Source organism: Neopelma chrysocephalum, unplaced genomic scaffold (genome assembly GCF_003984885.1).
Source record: "Neopelma chrysocephalum unplaced genomic scaffold, ASM398488v2 Primary Assembly neopelma1_44, whole genome shotgun sequence".
Classification (NCBI taxonomy): domain Eukaryota; kingdom Metazoa; phylum Chordata; class Aves; order Passeriformes; family Pipridae; genus Neopelma; species Neopelma chrysocephalum.
Genome location: NW_020897703.1, coordinates 20220803 through 20239354, shown reverse-complemented (window position 1 = coordinate 20239354; position 18552 = coordinate 20220803). Strand labels below are relative to the sequence as shown.

Below are 18552 nucleotides of genomic sequence, written 5' to 3'. Positions count from 1 at the left end.
GGCTGACTTGACCAACAATGTGTAGAGAGATGATAGTCACCACAGAATAAAGTGGTTTATGGTTATTCCCAATGAATAAAATGCTACAGCTTTAGTCACAACCTGTCTTTTCTAGATTATTCTAGTTTTTGATGGCAGATAATACTGGAGTAAACCCATGCTACATCAAAACCCCAAATACCTGAAGGTCATCTTACCCTTAAGGCTGATCTCCCCATTACTCACCGATGGGATGCAGCCACCCCATTTCTCAGGGTCTGCATCTGATGTTAGAGAGTTTAAATCACTGCTTCAGTACAGATTGAATTTCTAGCCTGCCTGGTTTTAAGCATAACTAGGAGCCCTGCTGACTGGATCACAGATTAGCCTCAGGGGGACTCTCACATTCATTGAAATGGGGTACTGAGCCTGCTCCCTGGCTGTAGAAGCAATTACGTTGGATAGTTTAAGCATGCAGATCTGACTGTTTTGGGACAGGGAATGGCATAGGGCAGTACAGTATGAGAGAGCTCTACTCTCTGGTTCCCATAGGCCATTGAGATTACACAGCTGTAATCCTGCAGTGGTGCTGGCTTTTCATAACCAAACACCATGACATCATAATAGAAAAATGTGGTTTTTCCCCCCTGCTTTGAAACATGGTTGAGAATTCTGACGTGGTCTGATCAAAGCATCAACAATAAAACACAAGACTTAAGTCTGCAGATCCAGCCAAGGAGATAGAGCTTTGAAGCAGGCCTGAAGTGGATCAGCCCATGACAAGGGACATTAGACATATATTTAAATGAGCTGTCTGATCTGTAATGAATGAAATTTCACTCTGATCAGTGAGAGAGCCAGTGTTTCTTGGAGGCCACCTTAAGCCTGGGATAAAAGAGTTGAAATCAAATGCTTTCTCTTTGGCTGTAGAACATTCTTTATAGAATCAAATCCATTCTACGAAGTATTAAACACTGAGCCAGGATTGTAAATCTATTCTTAATTACCTTATCACAAATATTTAATGTGCAGCCTGATTCAAGAGGGCTGTTTATAAAATTCTTGTTTGTTTGCCTTCTAATTATAAATGTTTATGATCTTATGCAATTAACTGTGTGATGCTGATGGATGGGTTGCTGAGTCAACTGAGCACCTGTTTTCTTAGATAATTCTGGTTTCCAAATATTTATAAAAGTACAAAATAACTTGTTTTTGTCTGTATTTACTGGGCTCTAAATTACTTATCGATTTCCCAGTGTCAAGCTCAGGAAGCTGTAAAATTAAGAAGAAACCAAGTGGAGGGGTGGGCAGAGAGGCGGAAGTAACAGTGATTCATTTGCAAGAGTAAATGCCAAGAGTAAGCAAGAGTCTATCCCTTTATATCAAGCTGCAGGATGCTTAATGCTCCCATTGAAACAAATTTTGTCTGCCTGAGATAAATTAGGATTGGAATTTCTACATTCAGCTCTGTGAATCCCCTAACAAAAAAACCCCTCCCTCAAAGATCATTCTTGTTGACAGAGGTGAAACTTTCAAATTTAAGGCCAGAATTCAGTGGGAAATCCTTCAGGAAGAACTGTATTCAACTTCAGGTGTCCAGCTAAAGCCAATTATTCCATAAGTCAAATCCTCTGTGTGGGTGTGTAAGATTGCAGGTTGGTGTGAACGTCTCTCTCTGTGCAATTCTCTCTTTTCAACACATAGAGAGTTTAAGACAGATTCTGGTAGTGTCCTGGTCCTTTTACACTCCTTCCCAGTTTACCTCACCCTCTTCTGTTTCCCAAAATCTGTTCTCAATTGATCCTCTGTGAAAATCATCCTCTTCAGAAGGAAAATCTCTGTAAGTTTTACACGGAACTTGTTGGTCCAGACTGTTGCCTGGTTTATGAAATCTCTAGTTCGTGGTGCTGGTGAAATAAAACTCCCATGGAATGTGGAAACTGATGATGTGCTGTTCTCATTCCCATTTTCTTGTGTAGAGACCTGGCTGGACCAGCATTGGACAAAATTCCTTGAGCTGAAAGTTTTAGAAAGATGGAATCCCTTGGTTTAGAAGGGATAGAGGTGCATTGGATCAGCAGACTTGTGACAAAACTGATCAAGAGAAATGGCAGATGTAACAGGGACAACTGTGTTTATGTCTCTGGGTAAGGAAGGGGGGGATCAGCTGGTGTACCACCAACTGTGAGGTTAACCCGGGGGTTGTGAACCTCCAATCTAAGGCAATTTTGGAGCAGCATTTTCCCAGAAATGACAAGCAGTGACCTCCTAAAAATGGTCAGACTCTGACACCAAGTTATCTTTTCACCAGGACTTTCAGCCTCTAATTAAAACTTTCCTCTTATTCCAACACTTACCATGTACTTTCTTGAAAGAAATAGGTAAATTCTTGGGAAAGGAACTGTTTCACCTCTTTGCCCATAAAAAACCCACCAAAACAGGGCTTCTGCTGACAGTGGGTGGTACATCATCCCTGTACTGACACTCTTATTATCTACAGGAGGAGAAATCAGAGTCCCTTCCAGCCAGTTACCTTCTCAGAAAGGCCCTGTCTTGCCACCTGAGCTGTCACCTCTTGTTTCCTCCTTCAGCAGCACTTTGCTCTTTTGTTTTTCTTTCCAAATGCAGTTTCATCTCAGCCAGACAGCTGCCATGCTTTAGCCTGTTTCTGTTGCTTTCATTACTGGGTGTCAGGGGAAGATTATGGCAGCTGTGATCAAAGCTTAATGTTTGCATCCACAGCAGTGGTGACTCAGGCCAAGGTAAACCAAGCTTTCTGGGAGACAACACTTCTCATTGCCAGCCTTTCTCTCTACTGACATCATACACAAATGCTTCCCTCCCTTTCTGCGAATTCTTTAATCTTTTGTGACAATCTCAAGTTTCTCCACTTTTGTTTCCAAAGCTCCAGCAGCTCATCCCTCACTTATCTCTTTGCCTTAATCTCATCCTATTTGCTCCATCCTTAGTCGCCTTTTATCATGACCTAAGAGCAGGAAAGTAGCTCATGATAAACCAGGAAAAGAGAGCCAGAGGGATCTGTTCCAGGAAATATGGGCAGGGAAAGGGATATCTAGAATCTGGCATTCCCCAACATCGTGACCAGGTGAGTTCCAGCATGACATGTTCTTTAAACAACCTAGCATACAATCCTCCTGTGGCTGATAATCAAGGCTGTAGAGCTGTGCTCTTCAGGAAATGGGGAAGAGGGTGAACCAAGGAGTGGGGAGAGAGAGTTTCATAATTGAAAATAATGTCATGGCACCAAAGGGACTCTCACTTGGGCTGATTTGGGAGATGTGAACCTCAGAGCTGACCAGGTTGGGAATGAAGTAATGTCCTTCTTCTCCTCATTCCTGCTCATCATCTCCAGAACCTCTTCATTTCATCCCCCTTTCTCTGCACGTGAACTCCCCAGGAGGGTGCAGTCCCTAGACCATGGAGGTGCAGAATCAGCACTGTACACACCACCTGCCTTTTGATTCCCTGATGAAATAAATTGATACGTCACAAAATTCCTGTCTTCAGTTAGTGTGACTGCCTGGTCCAGCTTGTGTTTGCACTTCTCTTTATTCGATTACATCTTGCTGATTCCTCCAATTTGCCAGAATCATTTAAAATTTCAAATGCTGATCTGATCCTCCAAAGTGCTTGCAGCCTTTCCAATCTTGGTGTCATATGTGAACAGCACTTCCTATGTAATTATCTAAGTCATTAATAAAAATATTGAAGAGAGCAGAGTCCAAAACAGTCTCTACTTGAAATGGGTTCCCAGTTTACAGCACACCACTGACAACTACTGAGAAAGCAGTTTTTCCACTGGCTGTACACCTGCATTATAATTATGTAATCTAGAGCACATTTCTCTTGTTTATTTAGGAGAATCTAAAGGCAAGGAATCAAGAGCATTACCCAAGTCACAGCATAACAACCTAACTGCTTTCTCCTTAGCCACTAGTACAATGATCCTTCCAAATCACAAATGGTTATACCCTCATGCTTATCAGTTGGTTAGCTAAAAAATATCCTACTATCTTTCTGTGAATCAGTTAAGATGATTTGCCCTTCATTTCCTTCATCCTCAATTCCTACTTTCTTTAATGATAGAGGTTATATTTAAAGATCGGTACTCTGCTTGCATTTCCCCAGCTGCCTGGCACCTCCTGCATCCTCCCCAAGTCCCTGATGATGAAATGCTCATGGGTCAGAGACTGCTCCTGCAGCTTCCTCTGAAGTTCATTAGGACATGCTGACAATGACAGAGCTAACTCATTTGAGGCTGTTCTCTTCTGATTCTGCCCTGGGCTTCTTTCTCCGCATTGAAATTATTTTAGCTAAGTTTTCAGGACTAAAACAAAGGCAACATTTAACTCTTTGGCCCTCTGTGTATCAAATATTACTTGAGCTCTTAGACTTGCCTTGTTCTTCTCCTTTACATATGCTTATGGACTCATTTCTTTTTGCCTTTTATATTCCTGCATGGTCATCCTGGGGTTCAACCCTGGTAGCTGCCCATGCCTGTGTGATTTCTAGAGACTTTTCATTAGTTGAAGGTTATTCTTTCTGCCTTTTGTGTGATTGCAGCTTCTGATTTTGGGTCCTCAAAGAGTTCCTGATGTAGCTTCAGTGCTCTCTTCCCACGCTTCTGAGCTTTCCCCTGCACAGGCACAATTTGCTGTTGTGCCTCTAGTATCATCCTTTTGGCAGCTGTGAGCTGTTCACAGCTCTTTTATCCTTCAAGTTCTCTTCCCAAGAGATGCTCCCTGCTCTGGTCCCCTGAGGCTGCTGCCACTGCTTTTCTGGAGTCCATTATCCTCACATCTTACTTTTCTTCAGCTCAGGAATGCTTTCATCGAACAGTCACTTTCCATACAAACTACTGCTACATTCAGATTTTCCGGGATTTTTTGCTTTCTGGTGAAATCGAAGAGGAGGTATAGACTCCTTCATAACTGCCATCTCCACTTTCCAAAACATAAATTTTGTCCCCAGAATGTTTCAAGAGCTTAGTGGACAGTCTACCCTGCATACAGGAGTAGCTCATAATGGATGACTTGGAACCTCTGGTGCTGTCTTTTAGACATTTCTGGTAGTTGCAAGACGTTTGACCAGTGGTCAGGATTTCTATAGTCCACAAGACATCTAGCAAAGATTTGCTCTGAATAATGCTTGAACTGTACTAGGAGGGTGAGCAAACTTAGCAACTGCCAGCATTGAATGAGAGACAGTATAAACTGAAAATGTATTCATAATGATTAGAGCTAAAATGAATGCTTAACATATGGAAAAATAATTAGCTGATTATAATCAGGCATTTTCTTATCAATCATTCTCAATGCACACTTTTTTAGTATCTTAAGAACTGATTATGTATGAATCTGAACTGTATTTTGGCTTGGCAGAACTGGGATGTTTGCATGGCTGGACTCTGTTAGAGTGCTGTTGATCACTGGATGGCATGTGCCATTACGGAATCCATGGGTCTGGGGAAGATAAAACACTCCTTCTGCTCTCTAAGTGCATTCACTGTAACAAGATTTCACTGTCACAGGGCTTTTGCAGCATGTGCGTGCCATGCTTGGATCTCCTCAGGCCACAGGGGCCACGACTCCATCGGGTCATTACAGCACAAACAGGCTGGTCCACAACCTTCAATTGATGACTAACCAGAAAACCTTGTGTTTATTACAGCTTATCTCCTCTTGTTCAGGGGCAGCTGTTCCTCAAAGCTTCCTCAGCCCCTGGTGGGTCAGGGCCCCCCACAAATGCAGAAAGAGCCCTTCTCCCTCCCTGCTTCCTCTGCTCCATCTGGCAGAGCCATGGGAGCAGCAGGTCCCATCTGGGCGGGTGATTATGCCGTGTCCCAAGCTCTCTGCAGCCATTAACACCCACCCCCAGACTCAGCAGGAGTCCTGCTGGGTGGGAGATGGATCCAGTGTGCCGTGCCGGCATCTCAGAGAATCCCCACAGTTGCTGCTCCACCAGGCGAGTGATCATGGAGCAGAGCGTGGGGGGCTGGGGAGAGGAGGCAGCTCCTTTAGTACTGCTGGCAGTGCTTGGTGTGGCAGCTGGCAGCATCTCTCCCCCAGGCAGCACGGTGATTTTGCAGGATGCTGCTGAGCTATGTGGCAAGGAACAATTGCCAGGTTGTGATACTGCAGTACGTCATGAGTTCATGTAACACAAGTATGCAGCAGTGATTCCTGTGTGCACAGAATGCTATGGGCTCCTCTTGGAAGCAGGAGCAGTCCAACCCACAGACATGGCATTTGTAGCTGTAGGAGGACAAATGCTTTATCCAGCAGGATGAATCGAGTTGACAGGTAGGACTGCCTGTCATGGGGCTTGTGGAGCTTGTGGGAGCTGGGGACAGCATGTTGTAGAAGCTTTTGGGGAGCTTTTATGGCTTCAAGGTAGATGCATCTTCTCTGCGAGCTGCTGCCTCCGTCCCAGGGCAAACATCCTCAGCCATGTCCCCTGCCAACCCGTGTGCTCCTCTGCAACACACTGACTGGGCCCTGTAGGGCTGAGCTGGTAAGACCCAAAATGAGGAATGCCTAGCAAAATTAAGGACCTGACAGGAGATGTCCAGTGGACAGGAAATTACTTTTCATTCAGCACTCCCACATGGTTTGTTTGCAATGGGACATTAGCACTGCCTGTCTGCAGGATGCTGTCTGTGACAGAGGAGCTGGGGTGACCCCAGCAGCTGCACACAGCAACACCCTTGCTCTAGAGATGCCACAATACTTCCAGCTGTAAGCATATGAAATATCAACCACTACTAATTTCTCCTGCGCTGCCCAGACTAGTACTTTTACTCCTTGCCTCAAAACTGCAACAAAACCCACCCAAAACCAAAAGAAGAAATAACAGTGAAAATATATAAAATGAAACCCTAAGAAATCCTTGCTCGGGCAATAGATAAAACATAAACTCAAGTACTCCTGTAAACCCAGCTGGCTGTGGGCAGCTACAGCAAAATGGATGTTGTGCCCTTAAGGGCTCTTGTACTCCCATGGTATTTAATTCACAGTGCGCGATAAAGCAGAGGATTAAAGGGCAGTCTCTAGTTATGCAGGCAGCAATAAATGAGATTCCTCTTGGAAAAAGCAAATAAATAAATAGAGACAGGAGCTCCACCAGCAGAAGCCTTGCTTCTGAATCATGCCTCTCCAGCAGCATTCTCCACTTGTGAGTCTACCCATAACTGTGCCAGGAAAGGAGGGATAGGGCTTGGAGGCAGTACTAACACACCTTCTTGCTCTCTTAAATTTCCCCCTCCTTATTTTGTAGCTAGGATTGTATAGATCCTTTTGGAGCCTTTTTTCATCAAATTTAAAACGGAGATGACAGCAACACCCCACATCTTGAAAAGGCTTTGTGCACAACAGGTGAAAGACGCTCATTGTGTGCATGACAGATACTCCAAGGTCTTTAAAAGAAGGGAGTAAATAATCATTTCAAGCTAGATTGAACAGAGCACTGGCTAAATGCACACCCTCATCTCTGGGTGATTTTATGGGTCTTTTCTACCTTTAAGTTTCCAGATATTCCCTGACAGAAGTCTATGGAGTTGAATACTCATGGTGAAAAGGGAAAAAGCATGTGGCTTCCATTTCACAGTGCTTATACGAAGGCAGTCATTGCTTCAGGTCTGCATTCTGAACCTTGCTATACCATAGTTAATGTTACTTTGACCAAAGCACTGCCTGTGCAGTCATGCTGGATCCTCAGCCATTCCCACGACACTTCTTTAAAGGCAAAGCTGGACAACAGAGCTGTTCTCTGTAGGGTTTGGGAATCTGTCTTCACACTTGCTTGGAGTGGGATCTGAAAAAGTCACACTGTTCCCCAGAACGGAATAATACACATGTATTTTCAGACAGGTGAAAATGTTTCATTTGGACTTGAATTTTTTTAAAATGTTGTATTCCAAAATCTGACGCTGAATTTAAAATACTCAGCAGAGCAGTCATCTCTAAATGCTAAATCAAAATGCTTTATTCAATAATGATCAAAACATGACATTTGCTTATTGAAGGTAGAACTAGTGCCTCCCTCTCTGTTTTTATTAGCAAATGCAATTCTGCAAGGAAAAATGAGAATAGTTTCACATTTTTTCATTTTCTAAGGGATGCAGGTCCTGTCTGAGCCCAATTCCTCCATCCTGCTCCAGCCACCTCAGTGCTCTTCCCCTAAGAGGATTAGGAACCAGTTAGGAGAGACACAAAGGTGAGCACAGATCACCCTTAACATCCCCCAGGGAAATGTAGGGCACACAGGCTAAGTTAATCAACCTGAGAGTGCCTCTGAAGTCACAGGTCAGCATGTGCATTGTGATTTTTTTCTACTCCTTCATTGGAGCGAGATGTGGGCATCTTTCCCCCCGATGTGTAGGAAGGCATCCCATGGATGTCAGGCAGAAGATGCTCATGGTGCTCTTTGGCTAGCCTTTTGTTGGGTTAAATGTGTTCCTGGGATACACTGTGGTGCAGCCTGTGTTTGGCTGTTCTGTCCTGCACAGCCATGATAAAATCATTCATTGCAAATCCAGGATTTCTGTGAGATTCCCAGAAGCCTTCCATCTTGGGTGCTGCAGCCTCTTCTCTCTGCTCCTTACGCTGTCCTCACAGGTCTCACCCCACCTTCTCCCCTGCAAGGCCTTCACCTCTCCCACAGAAGCACTTTTCAAAATTAATTAGGGTGGTAGAAGCCAAAAGGATAAGGGTCTATCATTTCTGATCCATTACTAGCTAGAATCTCTAAGAGAGCAAAACTTTTTCCTTCCTGCTCTGGGTATACAAGCTTCTTCCACCAGAGCTGAAGACCCTTATGAGCTGTGATATCCAGCTGAGTGAATGCTGATGGTGGTTAATGGGGCAGGTAAGAGTTTACCTGCACCTATGGGATCCACCAATGCTGAGCTGACAAGTATGACAGCAGTGAAAGGAACCAAGAGTGGCTAAGCTTGCAGCAAAGATCTTCAGAAGAGCCTTGTAGGACGCAGAGAGGTCCGTGATGTGGCCGTGGCTGAGTGGAGTGAATTGTCCCACCTGGCACAGTAAGTGTCTGGACCTTCAGCTCTTCAGGCTTCTCTGCATTCAGCAGGTAGTGATGACTGCTCACTCCACACTGCCTGAATGTCATTGCTGTGGGCTTGTTTGCCGAGAAGGTAAAGCATTGGCTGGACTATTGCACACAGGATCCCCGGAGTTATTTAATATTACTGAACAATTTCTACTTAACACTGCACAGTCACAAGGATATTATGGATCCAGCTCCGCCATGAGACAGAGGGACTCAGGCTACGGCTGCCATTGGTGGATCTTGGTGCAGGAAGAAAAGCACTGCTTCAGGGAAAAACTTCCAGGAAGAATTAAGTTTAGCAACTTAGCCCGTGGGCCTGTTTGCAATTCTTCCTTATAGACTGTTGTATTCTGGATCTGAAAGATGGCTCTGTTGGTAGGTAGCCGTCATCCATCAGTCTCTAAGAAGTGATCCCAGAGCTGGACTAATGTGGTTTCATATTAATCTCTCTTTATGTCTGCTTCTGGCTCCCCACAGAGCTGGGGCACACCAAAAGCAGCTTCATCACTGTGCATGGGGGATGACCTCCTGTGGTCTCATCTTTGACCACAGAGTTGAATTCTCTTGATACAGTCATAACAGCATGCCATGGACCACAGCTTCCCACCTCCAGGAGTGAAGTGTATGTGGGGATGCAGGCAGTAGGAGGAGGAGCAATGGGACAGAAAGCAGTTGGAAAAACACAGCCTGGCAAAGAGCTGACTTTTTTTCATCCTTTAGTAGATAGCACAATTTGTGCAGCTGGCATGGGAGATCCTACCAGCTGCCTACAAGGGAATTTCCTGCCATAGTGTAGAGGCTATGACAGGCAGGTAAGTGCTTCTGCCTCTGCCTACGTATGGAAACTTAACCCAGGGACACCAGACACTTCAGCATGGAGTTTAGTGACAGGGAACTATCATTCTGATTATAATGTATCACACTTGAAAGCACAAGGTGCAATTCACAAGGCAAAAGATTTTTTTTCCCTCAGAAAATGTTAATTATGTTGCCCTCATTAAATGCTAAACACATTGATCCACTGGAGCAGAGAGCACCATATGGTTATTCACGACAAAATACATCTCTGGAGCCCTGTTGCAACAGTGGGACCCTGCATGGAGATAGATGTGGTGAAGGAGCGTGGAGCTGAACAGACACGTGTGAAAGGCCAGGTGCTGCTCTGATTGTGCTGCAAGCTGAGTTTGTTCCCTACAAAAAGGGAGAGGGTTCAGAGGCAGGTCCAAACCCTGTGGCTCTGCTGAGCACCAACATGCTCACTCTGCAGAGAGCTGCCAGAACTGCACTGGAGTTCAGTGGGCACATTGAGCCTCTGCAGACACGCCCGCTGGCTAGAGCAGCACCCATGCACGCACGCCAGCTGCCCCACTCTCTTATGGAATAATCAATGCAGTATTAGATAAAAACAGGTCCCATCTTTCAGGAACAGAGGGGTGGCCTGTCTGGATTTTGCTGAGCATCCGCTGTTCCTGGATAGCGGCCAAGGAGTTGGTTGTCAGATCAGCTGTGCAGCGTCATTTTCCTGGTGCCAGCCCAGCTACAAGGACTGCAATAATTGCCCTCAGGAACAGACTTTGCCCAGCTGGATTGAGAGCCCTGTAATGTGACCTGTGGGGACTGTTCCTGTCTCCAAACCCCTCTTTACACCTGATAGATCAATGATTTGCTCAGTGGTTTTGCAAGCATGCATATTTGGCTGAATGTGTGCAAACCAGGGTTCACAGTGAAAAAACGGTGAACTGGCTGCCTGATTTTATCCTGACTGTTGGCTGTGAAGGTAGGACCAGGATCTAGCCACTTCAATTAGCTCCTGGTAGCTCCAGTTTACAGGCAAACTGGGTAACAAGTGCATGAAGAGCGTGGCAAGCAGTGCATCAAGTTGAAAGGCATGGAAGACTTCCGTATATTCTCATGGGTGTCAAAGCCACACACACTTGCTGTGTGTGCTGGTGTCAAGTCTCTCCTCCAGACATTTGCTGAACTTCTTTGCCTTGTGCTCTGTCTTTAGGGTGTCATCAAGCCAACACATGAGCTTGGTGCTTCCTCAAAACTGATTCCCTACTGCTGCTGTAAAAATTCTTCCTACTTTGTGCTTTGAGGAACTATGCAGACCTGAATGAAAACATCTGCTTTTCTTTTGAGAATTGGATCGATACAGATGAAGACTAAGACCCTGAAGACTACTCATTTCTCAGTTTCTCTTTATTTTGTTGTGACTTTGTCTCCTAAATCCTTTGAATGCTGAGGGCCCAAGTGACCTGGCTAGAAAATACCCTCAGGCTACCTCAGCCTGGCATTTTCTCTAGGAAGCAAAGCTCATTTAAAATGAAACCACATTAGTCTTGGCAGGAAGCTTGAATTGTCACTGTCTCAAGGAAGCTCCATTAATTACTGTTCCCATTGCACTATGAAAGATCAAATGCTGTGGATCAGTTTTAATTGGCTATTGATTTCTTATGTTATTACCTACGGTTGTGCTGAGATGCCGTCAGACATACTGGATGCTTTTGATTATTCTTGCTGGCAGCTGGGATTAAAAACAGCAGGCAGACACTTCCTGATCTGTAATGGATTGCCATGGTGTGCCAAAAAAATCGTTGGCTGGATGAATGGTCCTGCTTTGCCTCTCTTGTACTCCTGAGCTGCAGTGCAGTTGCTGTTGTGGAGGCAAATACCATCAGGGACTGGCTGCCAGGGAAAGAGCGGGAAAAGCTTCAAAGAGCTCAAGAATTTAGTCCCCGTGGAAGTGCACTGCTGTCAGCACTCAGGTAGGGTGAGCCAGAGAACAAGGACTGGTGGGCATGGACAAAGCAACAGTCCCCACAGACAGTGATCCAAGGAGAGGCAGATTGGATTAATTTTGCATTGCTGGGGATAAACCCCCCAGCATGCCATGCTCAGGGATAGCCCTGTGTGAGCTCAAGCAGGACGGCACACACAAACCCTAACAGAGACAGCCCTGCACACACAGCCTGCCCCAGGCCCTCCTGGGATGCGCTTCTCCCTGGGAGCTGATCTGGTGGTGCCTGAGCCTAGGCTGTGACATGTTCTCATTAGCTGGTAGAGTTCCTCCACGTTTAACAAGGGAAGGTTTCCTGTCCTACTGACGCCAAATGACACCCTAATCTACAAATGCTGACTTTCCCTAATTGCACCTTGACAGAGAGAGAGACAAATGCCTCCTTTCCCCTCCAAGGACTGTCATTTAATTAACAGACAGGCATCTCTCAGGATTTACAGCCCAGCTCTTAGCTGCTACTCTCCCTACTCAGTAACTGAGGCCCACGAAGGCTCATTCCATTTATCTGTGCATTTCGATAACCTCATTTCTGCTAATCTCTATGCCAGTTTTCTGGATTTACCTCTCATGGACCATGGAGAGAACAGTTAATCAAATGAACAGTCTCCATTTCGCTTCTCATTCCCTTCCTGGTTCTTGATCTTAAATCTTTGTGTTGTAGGTGGCTCACAGCGGAGCAATACCCATGCTGGCACCATCATCAGGTTCTAGTTTAATCAAATGCTCATTATTTGTCCTACAGATGTGACCAGAGATAGCACAGATGAAAGAGATCTGTGAGGCTGGCTGGATATCAAGAAGCATTTAATCGGTTCCTCCTTCATGAACTGGGATCATCTCTCTGCAACCTGTTCTTGACATATGTTTTCCAACAGGTTCTTAAAAAAAAATCTAGTACTGGAGGTTCCCACAAATCCCAAGCAATCCTTTCCAGTTCCTCCTGCCCTCCTGTTAGATGTCTGAGAGCAAGGGGGAGAACAATGTTGAAAGACCATCTTGCACATCTTGCCCAGATGGACATAGCTTCTGGTCCTTGGGGCCATACCATCTGTCCTGCTGGTCATGAGGAGCAGATCAGTTGCATTTTGGTTGTAGTTTTATTTCCATGGTGGGTGAAGAGGTAGGAAATGGTGTCCTTCCAATTGTTTTTGTGGAGCATGCTAGGATCTAGCAAGGTCCAAAGAAAAGGAGTGTCCTACTGAATGTTAGTGGCTGAGGGTCAAAATCAGCGCCCTTGGATTGTGTTGCAGAGATCAATAGTGTCTGAGTTAACAGACATATTTTGAGAGCTCAGCTTTGAGACGATCTGACTATTACAGATCAAGTACAGCTCAAGTGAAAGTAACAACAACAAAATGATCTGTACTTAGGGAGCTATACATACAAAGGAGCTCTTGTGTCCTCCACTTTGACTCCACATAGGAAAGACCAGTTCTGCCATGAGATTACCCATGCAAATTGCCACAGATACCTCTTTCTAGGCAAATTGCTACCTAAATCCCTTAATGATAGAGAGATCACACAAAACAGCTGGGCAGTTGCTGACCAGGTGTGTATTCCCTGTTTGATGTTAGTCAGATCTCTGCAGATTTGGTGACTTCTCCAGCTTTGAGGCTCCACGGTGCCAGAGGAAGTGTTCTGCTGAGCACCTCCAGTGACAGCGTGTATAAACCGGCCTCCTGGACAAATGTCCCTGGCTACCCAGTGGACATGAGACATCCAGAGACAACTGAAGGAGCTCTGTTTCAGAACATCTGCTCTTTAGTAAGTACCTTGTCTTTCAAACCTCTGCTCCTCCGCCAGTGAAAGCAAAACTTGGGGGTCAAACTGGAGAAAGAAACAATTGGAATTAGTGTAGGACCTACAGTATAACCTTCTGCTAGCTAAGGCTGCCTGGCCTGTTACCAAACAATGTACAGACAACGTGTGTGTTATATTAGCTGGAAAAAACAACTGTGTGATCTGAGTGCACCTAATGTCCTGCCCTTTCCCCATGACTGAACATTTCATAGTTCCTAAATCTTTCCTACACACCCACAGGCTGGATAGCAAAAGGAGAAAAGGGTTGTACTGCAGAGGAGGAGACACTGGATTGCACAGACAGCACTCCAGTGTTTCAAGATCTGTTGTCACTGCAATTATCCATGAGAGGTTTTATCCTGAACTTGCAGAAGTGGAACTAAAACCCAGGGAGGAGTAACAAGAGGCTTCGGGCCATGCTGGCAGTCAGCAGCAGAACTTTCAATCTCCAAAGCTGGCTTTGCCCAGTTGTAATCCAAAGACCCTGCATGAAGCAGCCAGGTTTGGGAGAAGGATAAAGAGAGGGAGAATAGCTGATCCACAGTGAACTCACTGCAAATCTTCTAGGGAGCTGGAATTGCTGCATCCATCACAGTTGCACAAAACTATAATGAATGAGGAATTAAATTCAGTTGTGGTGTTCATAGAACTACAGAATGGGTTGGGTTGGAAGGGACCATAAAGATCATCTAGTTTCAAATCCTCTGCTGTGGGCAAGGACATTTTCCACTACATCAGGTTGCTCAAAACTCCATCCATCCTGGCCTTGAACACTTCCAGGGTTGGGGTATCCACAACTTCTCTGGCAACCTGTTCTAGTGCTCACCACTCCCACAGTAAAGAATGTCTTCCTAATATCTAATCTAAACCTACTCTCTTTCAAATTAAAGCCATTACCTCTGTCCTATCACTACATGCCCTTGTAAAAAGTCCCTCTTCATCTCTCTTGTAGGCCCTTTTATGTAATGGAAAGCTGGTATTCCCGGAGCCTTCTCTTCTCCAGGCTGAACAACCCCAACACTCAGACCTTCTTCATGGGAGAGCATTTCTTTTGATGAATCACATCCACTGGTCTGACCTGGCCTGGCCTCTCAACCGGACAGACTAACCTTTTGGCTCATGCTAGTGCAGCCCCCCGAAATCTGCAGGGCTAAAGAGAAGTCTCTCAGAGGAGAGACCTGACCACATGAACAATCAGGGAGTCACAGATCCCCATGAAAATCTCATGTCACTAAGTTCAGGACAGTGAACACTCAACCTCAGCTAGCACTGCTCAGAGCTCCTTTCATCTCCACTGTTGAGCAGTGGAGCAGCAGCAGCTGGGACTGCAAAGAGCATAGATGTACTATACAAGCAAGTTTTACACCATGGAGTGGTAGGGGCAGAGTGCTGGCAGCATGCACAGATGAGCTTTTGTACAGAAATGGATACACAGGCTCACGTGGTCCAGAACATCACTTCTGGTTGAGCATGGGTGGGCTGCCTGGCAGCACAGGCAGACGTGCTGCACATAGCCCAAGTGGAGCCAGCTCTGGGTAGTTTCTGAGTGCTGGGCAAGAGAACCCACATACAGACATGTTAACTCACTGCATCTGTAATGCTTCCCACTGGCTTTTGAGTTTGTGGGAAAGCCAGCATGCCTGGCACCCCAGCTGTGCAGGGAAGAACATGAGACAAGGGGCTGCCTCAAGTCACGACTGAAATTATCTTGCGAACGGGATGGCTGCTTGTTCTTTGGGTGGAAAAAAGTCAAAGCTCCCAGCTTAGGGCATTAAGTTTAATGGTGACATTGGTGGAGATGCAAATGGGCTTATTTTTCCCTCTGAGAAGGTGGAAAAGAGAAATAGAGGCCAGATCCTTAGAAAAATGAACAGAAAAAATAAAAAAATGAACCTCAAATCTGAATCTGTCTTCCCGATTCCCCTTCAGTTCAAGACTGGCATGGTTTATTCTCTGCTGTGTGGGAGGATTTAGCTCCTATTGACAGATGAGCTAATCAGTTCCCCTCAGCTCTTGAAGCTTTATCAAAGCCAGTTAATCATGTTACTGATGTCTGCCCAGGCCAGAGCTCTCCACTTCTGTCCTCTGCCAACAAATGCACACCATACGTGTGTAGGGATAATTTTTTTCCACCTTCGATTCCACCAGTAAGAGGACATCACCAGTGGCTATTCAGCCAACATGTGGGTGCTGCCCATCTCTCTTTCAGCCCCTTTGCCACCATTTGTGGCATCTCATGAAGGAGCAGGACGATCTCTACAGGCCAAGCTCACCTCTCATTGCTAGCACAGTGGTGGCAACAGTGGGAGGAATTGTCCTTGGTTTTGGAAGGCCCAAGTCCCATGCTGGAAGGCTGCTGAAGCCAAGAGCCATTTGAAACCAGATACCAGGGTGTGCACTCCAGAATTCTGTCCCTGCCACTGGGTTTGTTCTACTTCTGTACCCAAATTTCACCAACTGCTGCTCTGTCCTGTTTCTCCTGAGGGCTGAACTGGTGGCTGTGATCCTTCCCTCTGGAATGGCTCCATCCAAACACACACATTTCCACCAAATCAAGAGCATTGCCTTTTCCCACTTAGTTTTAGATGGCTCCTTCCACCTTTATACCAGTGATGGGAGGACCCAGACATGAAGAACTCTCTGGTCCCATTTTTGCTTCCTGTCAGGGTCACTTGAACTGATGTTACCTAGTGGCCTGTGCAGGTGGACACTGCTCAGGAGCACATTTGGAGGTTGCTGGTGTTCACCAGACTGTTTCAGTAACTGTTTCAGGTACCGGCAGCTGTGTCCCCCCATCATGCAGAACTGCACTAGGGCTAAAGCCTGAGCTTCCAGGGAGACTTCTGGGGCCAGGCTACCAGCATCTGCTCTCCCTCCAGGCATTTGCACTGTGAGTGACACAGCTTCATCCTCAGAGCTGCTCTGTTCCAGTAACCTCACAAGTACTCCAGGCTGGTCCATGACCTGGTTGGAACCTGCAGTTCCAAGGTGGACCAAAGAAGGGGCTGCCACCTCTGCCTGCCAGAGAGAATGGGTTGGAGAGCCAAGGAGCTGCATGTGGAGAGATCCTGCCATGCCCAACCACGGGGCAGTCCCTAAACTAGCTATTCCAGATAGAAAGGAGTTTCTCTAAAGCCTTATACTTCCCAGCTTCCCCCAGACCTCCCCATCCACTTTTTGGTCTGAGGAGATATTTGTTTCTCTCTGGGGTTGCTGCAGGTCCCTCTGCCATCCCAGCCAAGGAGACACTCTGGGGCCACCCAGAAGAGGAGAGAGGACAGTAAAGAAGGTGCCATAAAAGCAAAGAGGAGGAAAAGCCATGGATGCTCAATCCAAGCCAAGCTGTATGGGCTGGCTCTCCATGCCATCTGCTCCTCTCCACAGGTGAGCAAGTGGGTGCCCTTGGCTGCGCTGTGAGACACGATCACCCACCTATACAGACAATGTCCATGAAGCCGTACATTCCATAGCAGATCTGGAAGAGCAGGTCCTGGCGCTGCCATTTGGCTGAAGGACTGAAGGTCGACCAGATGAGCCACGAGATACTGGCAATGAGGAAGAGGGAACCCAGGATGGCCGCTGCTATCTGAACCTTCTCAATGACTGTCAGAGAGATGGCCTGCCACTGCAACGGGAGGCAACAGGGAGAGGGGACAAGAGGGAGGGAGGAAGGAAAAAAGATAAGACATTAGTTACTTGGGGCACGTCACTGTTTTACATCATTGTGGTGGTTTTGGAGATCTCAAAGAGCGCCTATAAGCATAGGTGTTTTTACCTGGTCCACGCCTGGGATGGAGCATGGCAGTTGTTCACCAGCACATGGCCCCATGTTTCCTGACAGCACTGATGAAGAGGTAATGGAGAGGAATCCTGCATCTCACCAGTAAAGCATAGAGATTTGAGCGAGGCACAACAGACAAGGGCGAGACACCAAAAATAACATCCCCATGACAGTAGTTCTGTGATGGTGATCACAAACCAGGAAGTTCAGTTGCTCCCTCAAATAGAGGCCAGACAGCATCCTCAGCCAGGGCATCCTAGTACATAAGCATCTCAGAGAGCCAAGCTTTCTTTCAGAGGCCTCACATGAGCTGGCTCTGTGCCACTTAGTGAGATCTGACAGGATCACAGCCCTAGGTAGGATCTTGCAGCGTCAATGCACATCCCACAGAACTTGCTGCAAACAACACAAGTTGCTCTGGTCAGGACACCCTGCCTTTAGGTGATGACAAATTCAGGCTGTATTCCAAGGTAAACGTCATTGCTTCTTCCTCAGAAGAAGAAAAAATAGAAATAACTCCCCCAAATCCATTCACTATGTCAAATAGCTTTGTACAAGCTATTATAAATATCCTAAGCCTGGACTCCTCTCTGCCATCCAGCATAAAACCTCCCCACTCAGATTTACACTGCTGAGAAAACTGCCCTATAAAACCAAGAGCAGAAATTGGTGTCTTTAACAAGACTTGGGGACATGGTCCATAGCCTCTCCTTCAAATCAAAAATCAAGCACGTAAACAGGCTGGGGAGAGACAGTCTCTCCTGGCATCCAAGTATATAGGCCACCTCTAGCTGTGAGATACATGCCCTTGAAATCGCAGTGGGACTGGCAGAAGGATAAACAAAGACGGACTTCAACCTCCTGCAGGTACAGAATATTCAGAGGAACTGAAAATGTTTAGCCTAGATTCTGCCCAAATCCAGTGTCCCCGTGAAGCGTCAGCTCTTCTGAGACCTCAGCACCCTGCATGATTGTCAAACATATCCTAGGACAGCAGGGTCACCCATCAAGCTTGTCCCATCCTTCTGCAGGGTAAAAAGGAGTTCAGTTTCTGGGTTACTCTTTAATGCCCAGGTCAGTCAGGAATAAGGAATGTTTTTTG

At 46.1% G+C, this 18552-nt stretch overlaps 1 protein-coding gene across 1 annotated transcript in view; it reads right to left on the bottom strand.

Moving 5' to 3' along the window:
• MARCH4 (membrane associated ring-CH-type finger 4) overlaps positions 1-18552 on the bottom strand; it is a 103581-nt gene that overhangs the window by 7994 nt on the left and 77035 nt on the right. Inside the window, exon 4 of the mRNA XM_027678890.1 lies at positions 17102-17294. Coding sequence (XP_027534691.1) covers positions 17102-17294 — 193 coding nt within the window. The remainder of the gene's footprint in view (positions 1-17101; positions 17295-18552) is intronic.